At 42.0% G+C, this 13,315-nt stretch overlaps 1 protein-coding gene across 1 annotated transcript in view; it reads left to right on the forward strand.

Moving 5' to 3' along the window:
• Positions 1 to 215: 215 nt before the first annotated feature.
• Positions 216 to 13,315, forward strand: part of ltbp1 (latent transforming growth factor beta binding protein 1) — a 69,117-nt gene continuing 56,017 nt past the window's right edge. Inside the window, 2 exon segments of the mRNA XM_055029636.1 lie at positions 216 to 892; positions 8,270 to 8,340. Coding sequence (XP_054885611.1) covers positions 543 to 892; positions 8,270 to 8,340 — 421 coding nt within the window. The 5' untranslated portion in view covers positions 216 to 542.

Consider the following 13,315-nt stretch of genomic DNA (forward strand, 5'->3'; position numbering starts at 1 on the left):
ATGGACGCATGCGGGTAGGCGCTTTGATGGGGAGGGTCCGGTCTGTGTGGGTGTGGGCTTTCGGTTCGGTCCGGGTCCCCTGACACTCCCGGGCCCCTAAGAAACTCCCAAAAAAGCGTTCTTGGTTCTTGGGGTTAGCGCGCAGGCTCCCCACCCCCTCCTGACGTCATGTCTGGAGGCAGGCTGCGCGCGCCCCCGCTGACACCGTTCACCTCCAACTGAGGTTGGAACTTTGCTGGAGTTCTCCCGTCGGCTCCCCTCGGTTCCCCTCGGCTCCCCTCGGTTCCTCTGACTTTAGTTCGAGTTTAAAGAAGACAGGCGGCGCTTCTTCAGCCCAGAGTTCTTCTGGACCTGCATGTCCTGCTTCACTTCAAACTTTCCTCTGGTAACAGACACTTTCCCGTCCCCTGGAGGAACCGAACCTTTGGCTGGACGTCGCTGCTTACCTGGACACACTGAGGAAGAGCCAAGTTTCGCCTGAAGTGAAGGGAGTGGACCGGACTCGGACGAACTTCTCCTCCTCTGCCCGGACAGCTGTGGACATGCTGTGGGTTATATGGGGCCTCCTGCTCTCCTCGCTCCTCTCCCCTGGCTGCGAGTCGGTGGAGCGGCTCGGGAGCCGCAGCGGCTTCAGGAGGCTGTACGTGCTGCAGCCCGGGCCGGGGCCGGGACCGGGACCGGGGCCGGGGCCCGGTTCGGCTCCTGGGGACCGGGGGGTGCGCCTCAGCTCCATCTCCACGCGCCACGGCCCGTCCGGACAGCCCCTGGTTTATAACGTGGACCTCACAGGAAGCTTTGGGAGCAGCCAGGTTCGGAACCGCAGGATGGGGAACCCAGCGGCTCCAGCCCCACAGGACCAGAACCAGCAGAACCAGCTGATGAAGCTGTCCGGGTAAGAGGAACTCACGGAGACTCCAGGATTTGTTCCCAGCTTTTTATCTGAGCAGCATCTAGAACTGCAGCTGTGCAGACTCATGGGTCGGAACCGAAGGAGTTCGTTCCCGTTAGTTCTGATCAGAGCAGCAGGTCCAAAAACCCGCAACACTGATAACTGCGTTTCTCTGATCACACCCACTATATTCATGCTACATAATATTAATAAAAAGTTTCCTTTTTATCTGTAATGATCAACCTGATTCAATGGCAGATCCAAAACCAATCAATCAGATTCCAATCAAACAATACTCAGAACTTCCATCTCCATCTTCTTTGGCCTTTAAGTGCATCAACAGAAGATTAACCCCTCAATGCCTGAACATGTTTCCTGTCAACCAGATGTTGCATTATGTAAACATGACATTCACCATTAATGCACATTTTTAGGTTTGATGCTTATTAGCACCATCAGACAGTTCAGGAAAGAAACAGACTGTTCATTCTCAGTAGGCCACTTTATTGATGCTGTTAAACATTGCTAAAAGAAAAAAAAGACTTTGAACTTGAATCAATATATGTTTCTTAACAGTTTTTAAAATACTGCAAAATCTTTGCTGTGCTGTCCAAATAACTCCAGGCCTCTCTTTTGCCATATTAAATCATCAATCCATTATATTCACTTATGCTTTTACTTTACTGCCCTGGAAGCTTTCATTTGCAGAATATAATAATAATAATAATAATAATAATAATAATAATAATAATAATAATAATAATAATAATAAATATTTACAATTATATCTACATTTTTTACAGTACTATTTAATATTAGTGTTGCTCATTTTAATTCCTCAAATGCCTAGTGTGTCTAAAAACTGTCATACCCAAGTTTAATAAAACCTTTTAGCATTTTGTTCACATGTTTTAATTCTGTTTTAGAACATATTAGTCAATCCATCCATCCATCCATCCATCCATCCATCCATCCATCCATCCATCCATCCATCCATCCATCCATCCATCCATCCACCCACCCATCCATCCATCCATCCATCCATCCATCACCCCACCCACCCTTGTCCCAAACACAGTGCGGTCAGGACGGCTGCTGGTGCCCATGTCCAGCTCACGTTTCAGGCGAGAGGCGGGGTCACCCTGGACAGGTCGCCAGTCTGTCGCAATATTAGTCAACTTAAATATATTATTAATTGTACAGTCTAGCTCAGAGTTGAGATTATTCTCTGGATTTATGAGCAAAATTTGATGTGCTCGGCAGATCATGCGCTTCCTCCTTCATGAGCCACGTGTCATTCACATTTTTCCTTCTACATTGGTGTCAAATCTCTCCTAATAGCAACCTTAATATGCCAGGAAGACAAATCAACCGACATTTATCGTATTAAGGACATCCTATTGGCTGCATTCTTAACTAAAGAGGTGTGAATTTAAATGACTTCATTAGTACAGAAGGAAATAATGATGAAATGGGGATAAATGTTGCCATCCGTGGTTCAGCCTATGTGACTTTGCTTGGACTTTCTGCACCTGGCAGGAAAAATATTTAACTGTTTTTCACATTTGTACTTTTTTTTCTTTTCAGTATTTTTACACTCAATGTAAATGTCATGATTTGTGGTATCTGAGTGGTGAGGCAGACGCGGTAGACCCAGGTTATGGAGAGTGAATGAAGATTTAATTATGAAAAATGCAGAAATCCAGGCAGCACAGAGTGAGCAGAAGCTGGGAGCTCATTTCTGGTAGCAGCTGGTAGTCAACTGACCGCAGGCAAGACAACAAGACTATCTGACCAGGACCCAAGGGGGCACCCAGGTGGGTTTAAATACAATCAGGGGCAACAAGGAGCAGGTGTACTCTATCAAGACGGGACAACACAGAGACTCAACACAACACAGAAACCTAAATAAACATGCAGAAACATTCACTTCCTCACAGAAAATCAGATTCTGCTGTGAGCAAGCTGCTGTCCAAATCTATTTCGTGGTGTTTCAACACACAACCGGCTTCCGTCCGGGTGGGCTGGATGGTCTTAGTATGATTGTATGATCCAGTTGAGAAAAAGATTCCAAACATGCATTTAATGACTTTGTTCAAAGCGGAAAGCAGAGATGATAACATCTGCACCGCTAAAATAACACAGTGATGAACAGCCGCTGATGTTTTTGGTGGGCCTGCTGCAGTGAGCAATAACTCTATGAATCTGTTTCTTTCTACCCAAAATTGGATGACAAAACTCGTCGGTCTGGTGCTCTGGTCTCAACTGCCCCCTTTTTTTTGAAGGAGAGTTTTGTCTATGGAGAGTTATTTGTTGTTTCTGTTTAGTTTGCTTACTTTGGATATTTGAAATGTCTTCCAGTTTCAGTGTGAGATGCTCATTAGAATTGAACGTTTGTCTTTGAGAATGTGCCCCCGCATTATTATGCCTTCATAATCTTATCTCTTGAAAAATTTCCCCGAAACGACAACATTTTCATTTGTTGCCCAGCACAACACAGCAAAATGTGTTGTTCTGACAGGCCAAGTTATTGGCACTTTCTAAATACTCACTGCACACATTATTGAAACTTTTTGCTTTTGGTAAAGTAACACAATATTCAACTGTGGGTAATTTGGACTATCTGGACAGGCAGCCGCTCTACCTCGGCTGCTGGACAGACATGCCCCTCCTGGCTTGCCAAGTGTGTTTTTTTTTTGTTTTTGTATTTTTTGTGGCCATAGAGATTTCCAAACATCCACATTACCTCTCACAAGAGATGGAAACAGTGTGAGATGCTTGATCTTTCAGACAGCTCACGTCACAGCAAAGTGGGGGAAGGGCAGTACTGCATTAGCGTCCAGATTTTTCTGAGATCTCATATTTAGTGACACATATGTGGTTTAGTAGAACCATAGGAGCGCTGTGGTAGTACATTTTTGTGGCTTGGAAGTGGGGCTTTTGACACTCGACCCACCTGTGACCAAGGTCAGCTCTGATCTGCTCCAGTAACAATCGGAGTAGTGATTTTTATGCAGCGTTTGGTTCGTCACGTCGGTTATGATCTGTATTTTCAGTCTCGCCAATACACAGCTACAATAGGCAAATGGAAACGAGAGCCGATGAGACGCTGACATAAAGTATCTGATGCCGTGTCCAGATGCTGGTGGGACGCCTGCGCCGCAGCTGGGTTCGGTCGTCTGGCTGCGGCTGTGGTTCGGGCTGTGGTGCTGCGGGTATGTACCGCTCTGCTAATTAAACTATCAGCCTCCAACAGATGTGCTGCCTCTTTGATTTCTATAGATTTACACACACAAAGCCGATTTCAGGACGATCAGTTCTGCTACATGTTTTCTTCAAAGTGAACCAGAAAGGTGAAATGCCAAACGCCGCCTGGTTGCTGCTGCTGGATTTATGAAAGGAGAATGGATCTGAAAATTTGAAGAGGAAAAGTTTCGCTTAAGAATTTAAAGTTTCTGTTTCAGTGTACAATGGAACCAGTCTTTGGACTGGAATCCTGAAGCTGGCACAATGGTTTCTTTGAACACCTCCGGGCTCTGTGGCGACCATGCATCTAGAGAGTCATTTTTCTGGTGGAAAACATACAATTATCCAAAAGTCTAAGAAAGCATTGCTCCTTCTCCTTCTCTTCTTTCAGTCTTCAGAATTAGTTTCCATGTGTTGCTGGGTTTAGTTTTTTAAAATTTGTAACAAATATTGATGTTGAGTCAGAAATGAAGGAACCTTTGAAACATAACTCTCCAAACTTTTGAATTTTGTCATTTAATCAAGAAAACCCAGTTTTTGCATTTTGTTGCCAGCGTTTAACATTATTGAACAAGACGATCTGAAAAAAGTCATTAGTTATACTTACCAATAGGGCTGCTTAACACATCACTAACAGTCTCCATTACAATAAATACATCAGTGTCAATTGTCTGATGCAACGTTCAATAGATTTACTGAACACCAATCCAGAACCCCACAGCATTCTGGGAGACGTAGGCAGAGGAAATGTTTTCTCTCATGGCCTGACAAGCTGGTGGGCGGCATCAGCTGACTGGCAACAACCTTTTGAGTTGCTTGGTTCATGTTTTGCCATTGTTCCTCCTAACGGCTTAAAAAAAAAACAACAATGGCATGGAGTGAAAGCTTGAGACCAAATTGTGGTTAATACAGGTAATGTCCCCAGTTTGGCAATATTCCAGATGCTTAAAACAAAAGTAACCCACTGATTATCGATGTCCACTGATATAAAACGTTGATATCGTGATACATTTTTCAGCCATATTGTCCATCTCTACTTAGCAGTTACCACTTCAAAAACTTGACTAAGTTGCAGTTTTATAGAAGTAGCTCATTAAATGTTAAAAAAATTGGATTCCCTTTTAATGGAACTTAAAAATGCGTGTAGTCGTTTATCTGATACAGATAGATGGACACTGGACAGAAGGATACGTGACTAGTTGTGTTGAATCATGGGATGCTGGGGGTGCTTCGTCATTGTGTGGATTTTGACACCCACCCATGTGCCTCTGGTTGATTAGTTGACATTTCCTCAGCCAATCAACAGGTTGAAGTTTTCTGTTGGTCAGTTTAGATTTGAGCTACAGCTTTAGAGGAAGCTTCAGTACAACGATAAAAGTTCTTTCAAGTAATAGTAATGTGATTAAAAACAAACCTCTCGACAGAGATGTCTTTATTATTCCCTTCATACAAGTCAATCTGATTTTATTTGGTCCAACATCTTTCAGTGCCCTCAGTCAAAGTCAGCCCTGATGTCCTCAAGACCGCTAGATTCTTATCATATCTAACCTGCAATGGCGTTGTTACGAATATCACATACCAAACTTATGAATGTCCATTCAGATGTGACACAAGCGACAGAAACAGTTGGAAAAAGGAAAAGAAGCAGCCCAGAAAACCAGGAAACAACAGGCAGCACGAGCCCTGGCTCTGCAGTGCCACATGAACACAACAGGAAGCAGACTGTTGCACAGGTATGACATGAACACACCCCTCCAGAGCTGGTAATGACCCCAACAAGAGTCATTTGCTGTCGATGGGGGCGACAGAAACTCCCAGCTGTACCTTACTCACTTATCACACACTAAAACATTCTACCAGACTGCAGACTGAGCAGCTGGGGCCAGACTGCTGGACCACACACAGCCTGCTGCTGCTGCTGCTTTTCCCCTTCATCTTACTCTCACTGAAGACTTCCCATGAAAGAATGCAACTGGTACCGCCTGGTAAAGCAATTCAGTTTATATATACTGGGCACAATTTTAATAATTGCTTAATATTTTGAACTGTGTTTTGAATGGATACTCAGCAAAATGTACTGAGATACTTTAGTTTTTATTCCACACCTGGTTGTCCAGCAGACTCGGTTTGATTAGGACCAAAATTGCAACAGTTGTTACATGTTCAGCCGCTGCGGCTTTCTTTCACACTGCTCTGAATCAAACGATCCAAACTAATGGAAAAACCTCACCCATGGGGGCGCTGCACCAAAAACAAATTAATTCAATGAAACAAAGACCCTGAAGAAGACACTGAAGTTAGCTGTCTTCACAAAATATAAACAGAAATGGTGTCAGATTTCAGCGGTTGTCGGATTTCTCCTTTGTCTGTGGAAAAGACGACGAGCCATTTCTCCAGTTAAGCGTGAGATTCTCACGTTTGTTTTGTTTGTATTGACTCAGAATGCCCAGCGCTATTGTCCCCTCACTGCTTTTGGAGCGGTCTCAGGCCCATTTGGTGTTCACATAATCACCAGCGTTCACTTTAATAAAGCCAAGACCGGGGTTTTCAGGTGGAAACAAGTTAGGCTTTTTTGGTCCGCATTAGAGTCAGATTATGCATTCACATCTCCGCAAACGTACCAGACTTTCTAACCAAACAAACTAGAGTTCAATTAAACAGCTCTGTTGTGTCTCATTGCCTTTTCGTCACAGATTTTCTTGCCGCAATTCTTAATTTTCTTCAGTCCATCTTCATCTTCTCGGCTTCTATTTATACCATATCGAGTGTTTAAAACTAATTTAATCTTCATATGATTAGATTACAGTCGGGATTCTGGTGTGTGTGTGTTTTTGTGTGTGTGAGACATCCTTCCAGAGAGGATCTTTGGTGGAGAGCTCTTGGCCGCCTGTGTTCTCGTCAGCCTCATCAGGGTGGAGGATTTAAGAGCTTCAAATGATTCTCCTGGTCCATCTCACCTGTTGATCCTGTTGTGGAAGAAACATACATAAGTCATTGGGCTTGATGTCACATAAAATTAATTTTTTCTCCTTGCATTTACACCCATTTAACACAGATGATATGATCTAATATTCCAGTGTACGTGGCAAGACAGAGAAATTAAAAGCTATTATTTGGCTATGGATATGAACAATGATGTTTATTTAAAAGAGACAAAATAAAAGGAAATCTGGGGGAGTATAGCTCTGCTAATTGGGACGTGTTTTTGACGCTCATTGACATTTCATCAGACTATCAAAACATGTTTATAATATGTGCCGTATTTTGCATTTACAGGTTTATTGCTTACAACTTGTTAGACCATAAAACAAGTAAAATTAGAAAAACAAAATTGAGGCGATTGATGTTTGGTTGATTTATTTTTATTTTTTTAAATTTTGTTCTCTTGAAACTAGAACAATGCAGAAACTGCAGCCTGCTCCTCCTTATGGTCACACACTGCTGTGGGATGCCATTCAGTTCTTTAAGAAAAGTTTGCTGCAGGTCAGTCACTGTGTTTGGTCACACTGGCCAGGTTGATTCCACATGTGTTCAGTGGAGCTTGAGGTTAGTAAAGGTTTTACTAATGGTTCCAAAAGGTTCAGAATCATGATGGAGCTTACACAATGACTTTTTTTTTTTTGTTTTATGTTAAAATAGTCTTAGTGAAATGTCAGCATGGTTTTATGTTTTTTGTAATTTTTTTATTCCGTGCTTATTTTAATATACTTTAAAAGATCTCCCCGTCTTACATCCGCTAACATTGTGTCTTTAATTACCTCCTGAATGGAAAGTTACATCAGGGGTCCTGCTAACTGAATCCAGTAAGGGTCTTTTTCTGTCTTGAAAATGTTTCACGGCTTGCCTGCAGTGAGACGTGAATATGCAATACATTAACAACATACCCGATGAACGGATCCTGTCATGTGTGAGTCGGGTCAGTGCTGGGGAACTGAAACGACATCCTTCCGAGTGTCAAAGATTACACAAGCAGAGTGAGGTGAAGTTTCTCAGTGGACTTAAAACACAACGCTGCTGTAGAAAAAGAGCTGAACAAATGACCGTAATTCTGCACGAACGAGCCGATGCTCCTCTGTGCTGCTGTTGCCAGGTGTTTGCAGCACTGTGACTTTCTCTGCTTGTTTTGGTGTGCAGGGTGAATGTCTGTGGAGGCCAGTGCTGTCACGGCTGGAGTAAAACTCAGGGGTCGCAGCGGTGCACCAAACGTAAGTCTACACTGAATCACCTGTTAATATGTAAATGCTGTTTTTAATGTACATAACATGCTCTTTACAACATCTCTAAATAATTTATAACACCGATGGCCATTACTTCAATGGAGGTGTCTTTGACAGATGGAAGAATTAAAAAAATGATCAAAGATCCTGATTATTATGGAAATGAGCAAAGCTTTCACTTTTTCCTGTTTTTTTATGTGGCAAATAGTTTGGGGTTGAGTTAAACTCTAAAAAATGTAGTTAAAATAGAGTTAAAATCTGGTTAAAACAAGATTCTCTGCTTTGTATGTAATGTTGGAGGTCTTCAAACTAAATGAACACCTTTGTAAAACCGTCTAATGTTCTGCTGAACCAGAGCTATTTGCTTTATGAAGCAGAATAATAGTAACGGAAATGTTAAATTGTTTTTTGTTCACACCTTAACTGTGTACTTTGGCTGGGGTGAGTAAAAAATATGTTTATGGACCTCAAAATATGGTTTATTGAAAAAAAAGTGAAATTCAAAATAATAAAAATGGAAAAAGGTAGAAAATAAAATGGATTTGACGGGGCCCTACATGACCTCTGAAGGAGCTGCATAGCTCAGGTTGGAGAATCTGGACTTTATGTCAGAGTAGCAAGAAGAAGGATGTTATTGAAATGAAGCCATGAGAGGTTCTGTTACCAGAAACCATTTAAAGAGCCAGCCTGAAGAATGTGCTCTGCTCGGTCAAGAACAGCTTTGTTGGCTTGCATGACTGACCGGTGGAAAACAAACAGCTCGTATCCTCCTGAGCTCACCATTCTGTGGCAGTAACTAGTTGCACTGCAGCTTCTCTGCTGGAGGTGCTGCAATTTCATTCTCTGAGCTCCATTTTGGTTGATGTATATTCAGCTGCTCCCATCTGCTAGTTTAGCACCACAGCCCCTTCTTAGTTGAATTTTTATGTGTAAATCATATAAATTGTTCTATCATGACCGACAGCTGGAGCTCCTTTCCTGGCACAATGCACCGACTAAAGAGACGGTGTTCGTTCTGTGAGGTTTCACAGGCCAGTACGGTCTGATGTTGCTCAGGTGGAACTAAATTCTCACATGTAAGTGCCAGACTTTGTAATAAGACAAAAACATGTTGGAAAGTAAGAATCTTTGCTGCTTTTGTCTATCGTCTCAGTCTTGCTCCCAGCTGCCTCACACATTGTTAATAAAAACGAAGTATGTAATAATATTGCATGTGACTATACAAAATAACATATTGTTCACTTCATATTTTACTGTGCAGTCACACATAAATGGCATATTATTAGTGAAACATTTTAGATCAATTCCACACAGACTGATCTGTTCTGACTCTCTGCTTACAACTAATGAAAACATGACATTCAGGACCAGAATATTACATCAGACTAATAAAATACACTTTTAATGCAGAAATGGAGATTTCACAAAAAAACAGTTATTCCTGCTTAAATGTCGGTATTTTATAAAAGCTTCTTTTATACTTCCAAACAAGCCTCATTGGAACCATGCTTTAATTGCCGGAGATGCTCTTGTTCTTGCAGAGACTCTGGATAGAAAAGGGAGGTATGAAAGCCAGTGATGATAACTTTTACTCTGAACAAAGTATAAAAGCTACCATCATCCAGGATAGTTGCACGATCATCCACTTGTGGACCATCGTTTGTGTTGTAACTTCACGACAGAATCACCCTCTACCCGCTGCTGTCCGGCATGTTTAATCCCACTCTGCTGCAGATACAGGAAATTTACTGACTTTTCTAAATTCCTCATAAACATCAGACTGTTGGTCTACATCAAGGCTCGCCAAGTTTCCAGTGCTTCTTGGCTTTTCAGCCACTGCTGCGTAGTTCAGCCCGCATAGGAACTTCTGGCTTTAGGCTTTTGCTGATTTCTGCTTTATAGGGAAAATCCCTTCAAGCAACAGTTTTTCTTACATTTTCCATAGATGCCATAGATGTACCTGCCGTGTTGCCGAGGTTTTAAACTGCCACCACAGGCTAGCAGATTTTCAATAGCACTGTGCAGGAGAACTGCAGCATGGAGTGGAGGGACCGTCAGAGGGTTTGCAGCATTTCTGTGTGGGATTATGTGCCAACCCAGGACTATGAAAAGGTCTCAGTTTGAGTCATTTTAATGCAAATTAGGATTTAAAAAAAGAAATCATTTTTGGGGTGTTGGGTGGTGCAGTGGTCGAGGCGAGCAGAACTCAGCATGGCAGGCCTGAGTTTCACTCTGTCCTCGGTTTCTTTACCTCATGGCTATCCCTCCATTTTCTCTGCCAACACATCATCTCTCCAAGATTCAGGTCAGGACTTTGGCTAGGCCACTCCAATGACTTATTTTTCTTCAGGCATTCAGAAGTGGACTTCCTGGTGTGTTCTGCATCGTCGTGCTGCAGAAGCCAAGTTGGTTTCCACTTGGGATCACCAGCAGATGGCTGGATGTTCTCCTTCAGGATGTTTTGGTTGACAGCACAAATCATGGTTCCATTTATCACATCAAGTCTTCCAAGGTCCTGAAGCAGCAAAACGCCCCAGGACCATCACACTGCCAACACCACGTTTTACTTAGCTTCTAAAGAGTCCAACCATCGTCTCATCAATCTGCAGAATTTTTTCTAAAATTCTTGGAAATCATCAAAATCTGTTCTGGAAAACTGAGACCTTTTGCAATGAAAGCAGTGGGAGGCTTCCACTACAGGACTGTCTTAGCCAAGTGAGGCCTGCAGTCCGTTGGATGTTGGTTTGGGGTCTTAGGCAACTTCTCAAAGAAGTCATGGCTGCACTGTTGGGGTTATTTTGGTGTACCAGCCTTACCACTGTTCCATGTTTTCATCACGCCTGGATGACGGCTCTCACAGTGGTTCACGCGAGTCCTAAAGATTTAGAAACGGCTTCATAGACCTTTCCAGGTTGGTAAATATCAGTTACTTTCTCATTTTATTCTGAATTTCTTTGCATTTTGGCATGACATATAGATTGTGAGGATCTTATTTCATTCAGAGTTTTGTTCAAATGATGTCTTGATTGAGACCAACCCGGTTCTGCCTAGAGTCAGTGAACTCAGATGTGATAAATCACAGTTATGTTTTAACACGGGGAGTCATCCATTTTTCACACAACAATGCAGGTTGTTTTTCATATCCCTTAATAATTAACTCCTTTGTTTAAAAGCTGCTATTTGTGTTGACTTGTTTAATCTGTGAATGATATTTGAATTGCTTTCATGCACTGAAACATTTAAGTTTGAAAAAAAAAATTCAGAACATCAGGAAACCCTTTTTCACACCACTGTATTTTGAAAACTGGAATCATTTAGTCAACATTTTATCTATATTCCAGTCTTTGTGATATTAACCTTCCGCAGACTGATAATGGTAATGTAGTTGGGATACTGAGACAGATAACCATCATGCGAAGGCCACACCATGCTGTGAGATGGTTCACATCTGCAACAGAAGTCGCGTTGCTCTTTTAATTTCCTCCAGATATTTAATTCTATTTGCACAAGAAAGCACAAAGGCTGTCTTTTGTGCAAAGTGATGCTGCATGACTGTGCATGTGGGAAGCAAAAATGCATCAGTCAGCGATTTGCAGTTATAGAATTGTTTTATTGGGTTTTTCTGCAGATCTTTTCGACTGCACAGCCATTACCTCTGCGTGTAACTGCAGTGGTTGATGTTTGTCGTCCTCACACGCACCTTTTATAATCAACTCATTGTGTTACGATTTTATTTTACATGTCTAAATCTAATTTTGACTACCTCTGTGGAATTTATCTGAAGAAAGCTGCTGATGTTTGGTTTATACCAGGGTGATATACTGAGGTAAGAAGCACCTAATGTGATAAGCAAAGCAGATATACCCGCCCCATAGCGAACATCACTGCGCTTAATGTCTTTATCTCTCACAGTCGTGATGTTCTAGGATTTGGTTTCATTTTTATTTCAGCGCCTACATCTTCCCTTCACCTACACTTGGTTTTTCTTCAAGTGGAAGAAAGTGGAAGTCCAGTCCAGGTAGCTCAAAATTTGTTTCCAAATTATGCGACAAAAATAAAATAAAATGGCTGATAAAGCCAGAGAGGACTATGAAGCCGCTTGCTGCATCCGTTGTCACGTTCGCCATGGCCAGACATTTAAAGGAACTCAGGAAGGAGTCTTCCAGGTGGTCCTCCATGACCAAACAAATGAGTTAGAAATCCACAGATATGTCTTGGAAAATTCCTCTACGCAGAGATTTATTTCTCCTGCTCTTCACTGTTGTGTGGCAGCAGTGAACAATGTGGCTCATCAGATTCAGAAGCTTCTCTGGAAATGCTCCGATGGCTCCTCCATACTGGTGGGTCAAGCAGCGTCAAGTATTTGAGTTGGATGAAAGAATAGCACTTTGTCAAATTGGGGTAATTTAGTCATGTCATGAACATGTTATCAAGAAAAAAGCTGGATGTGGTGGAACTGAAACAGTTGTTTTGAAGGTAAATAATGTATGGATTCCAGTCCTGCGTCAGCTCCCTGGAACATCTTCTTGATGTTTCTAAATTCTATGGTGAGAATTAAAAAGTATTCTTTATTTCAGGGTCTTTGTAGAGGTTTTTGAGTCAGACTAACTCGGATAGTTTGGGTGTTAGTTTCTTTTTTTTTATTCCACAAAATGCTGCTCCCAGGCCTTCAACACAAACACATTGTAAACCATCAATCTAAACCAGACCAGAAAGTATACTCACTGACAAAAATGGCTCTAAACCAGTTTAGGCTCCCAGTAGGAACAGCATCAAGGTGGGACTCAAGGTTTGCTGAGGAACCACAAACGTTTTTCAGCTTTTCTTTTACTCTAAGCTGATCCTCTCCTGACTTCCAGGTTTTTTTCTTCTCTTTCTTCTTCGTCTGTTTTGTAATTCTATTTCAAATAGATTATAGACTACTTTTTATTGTCTGTTGTTTTTACTACTCTATTAGCCAAAT

Source organism: Poeciliopsis prolifica, unplaced genomic scaffold, assembly GCF_027474105.1.
Source record: "Poeciliopsis prolifica strain line A6 unplaced genomic scaffold, Auburn_PproV2 SCAFFOLD005, whole genome shotgun sequence".
NCBI lineage: Eukaryota > Metazoa > Chordata > Actinopteri > Cyprinodontiformes > Poeciliidae > Poeciliopsis > Poeciliopsis prolifica.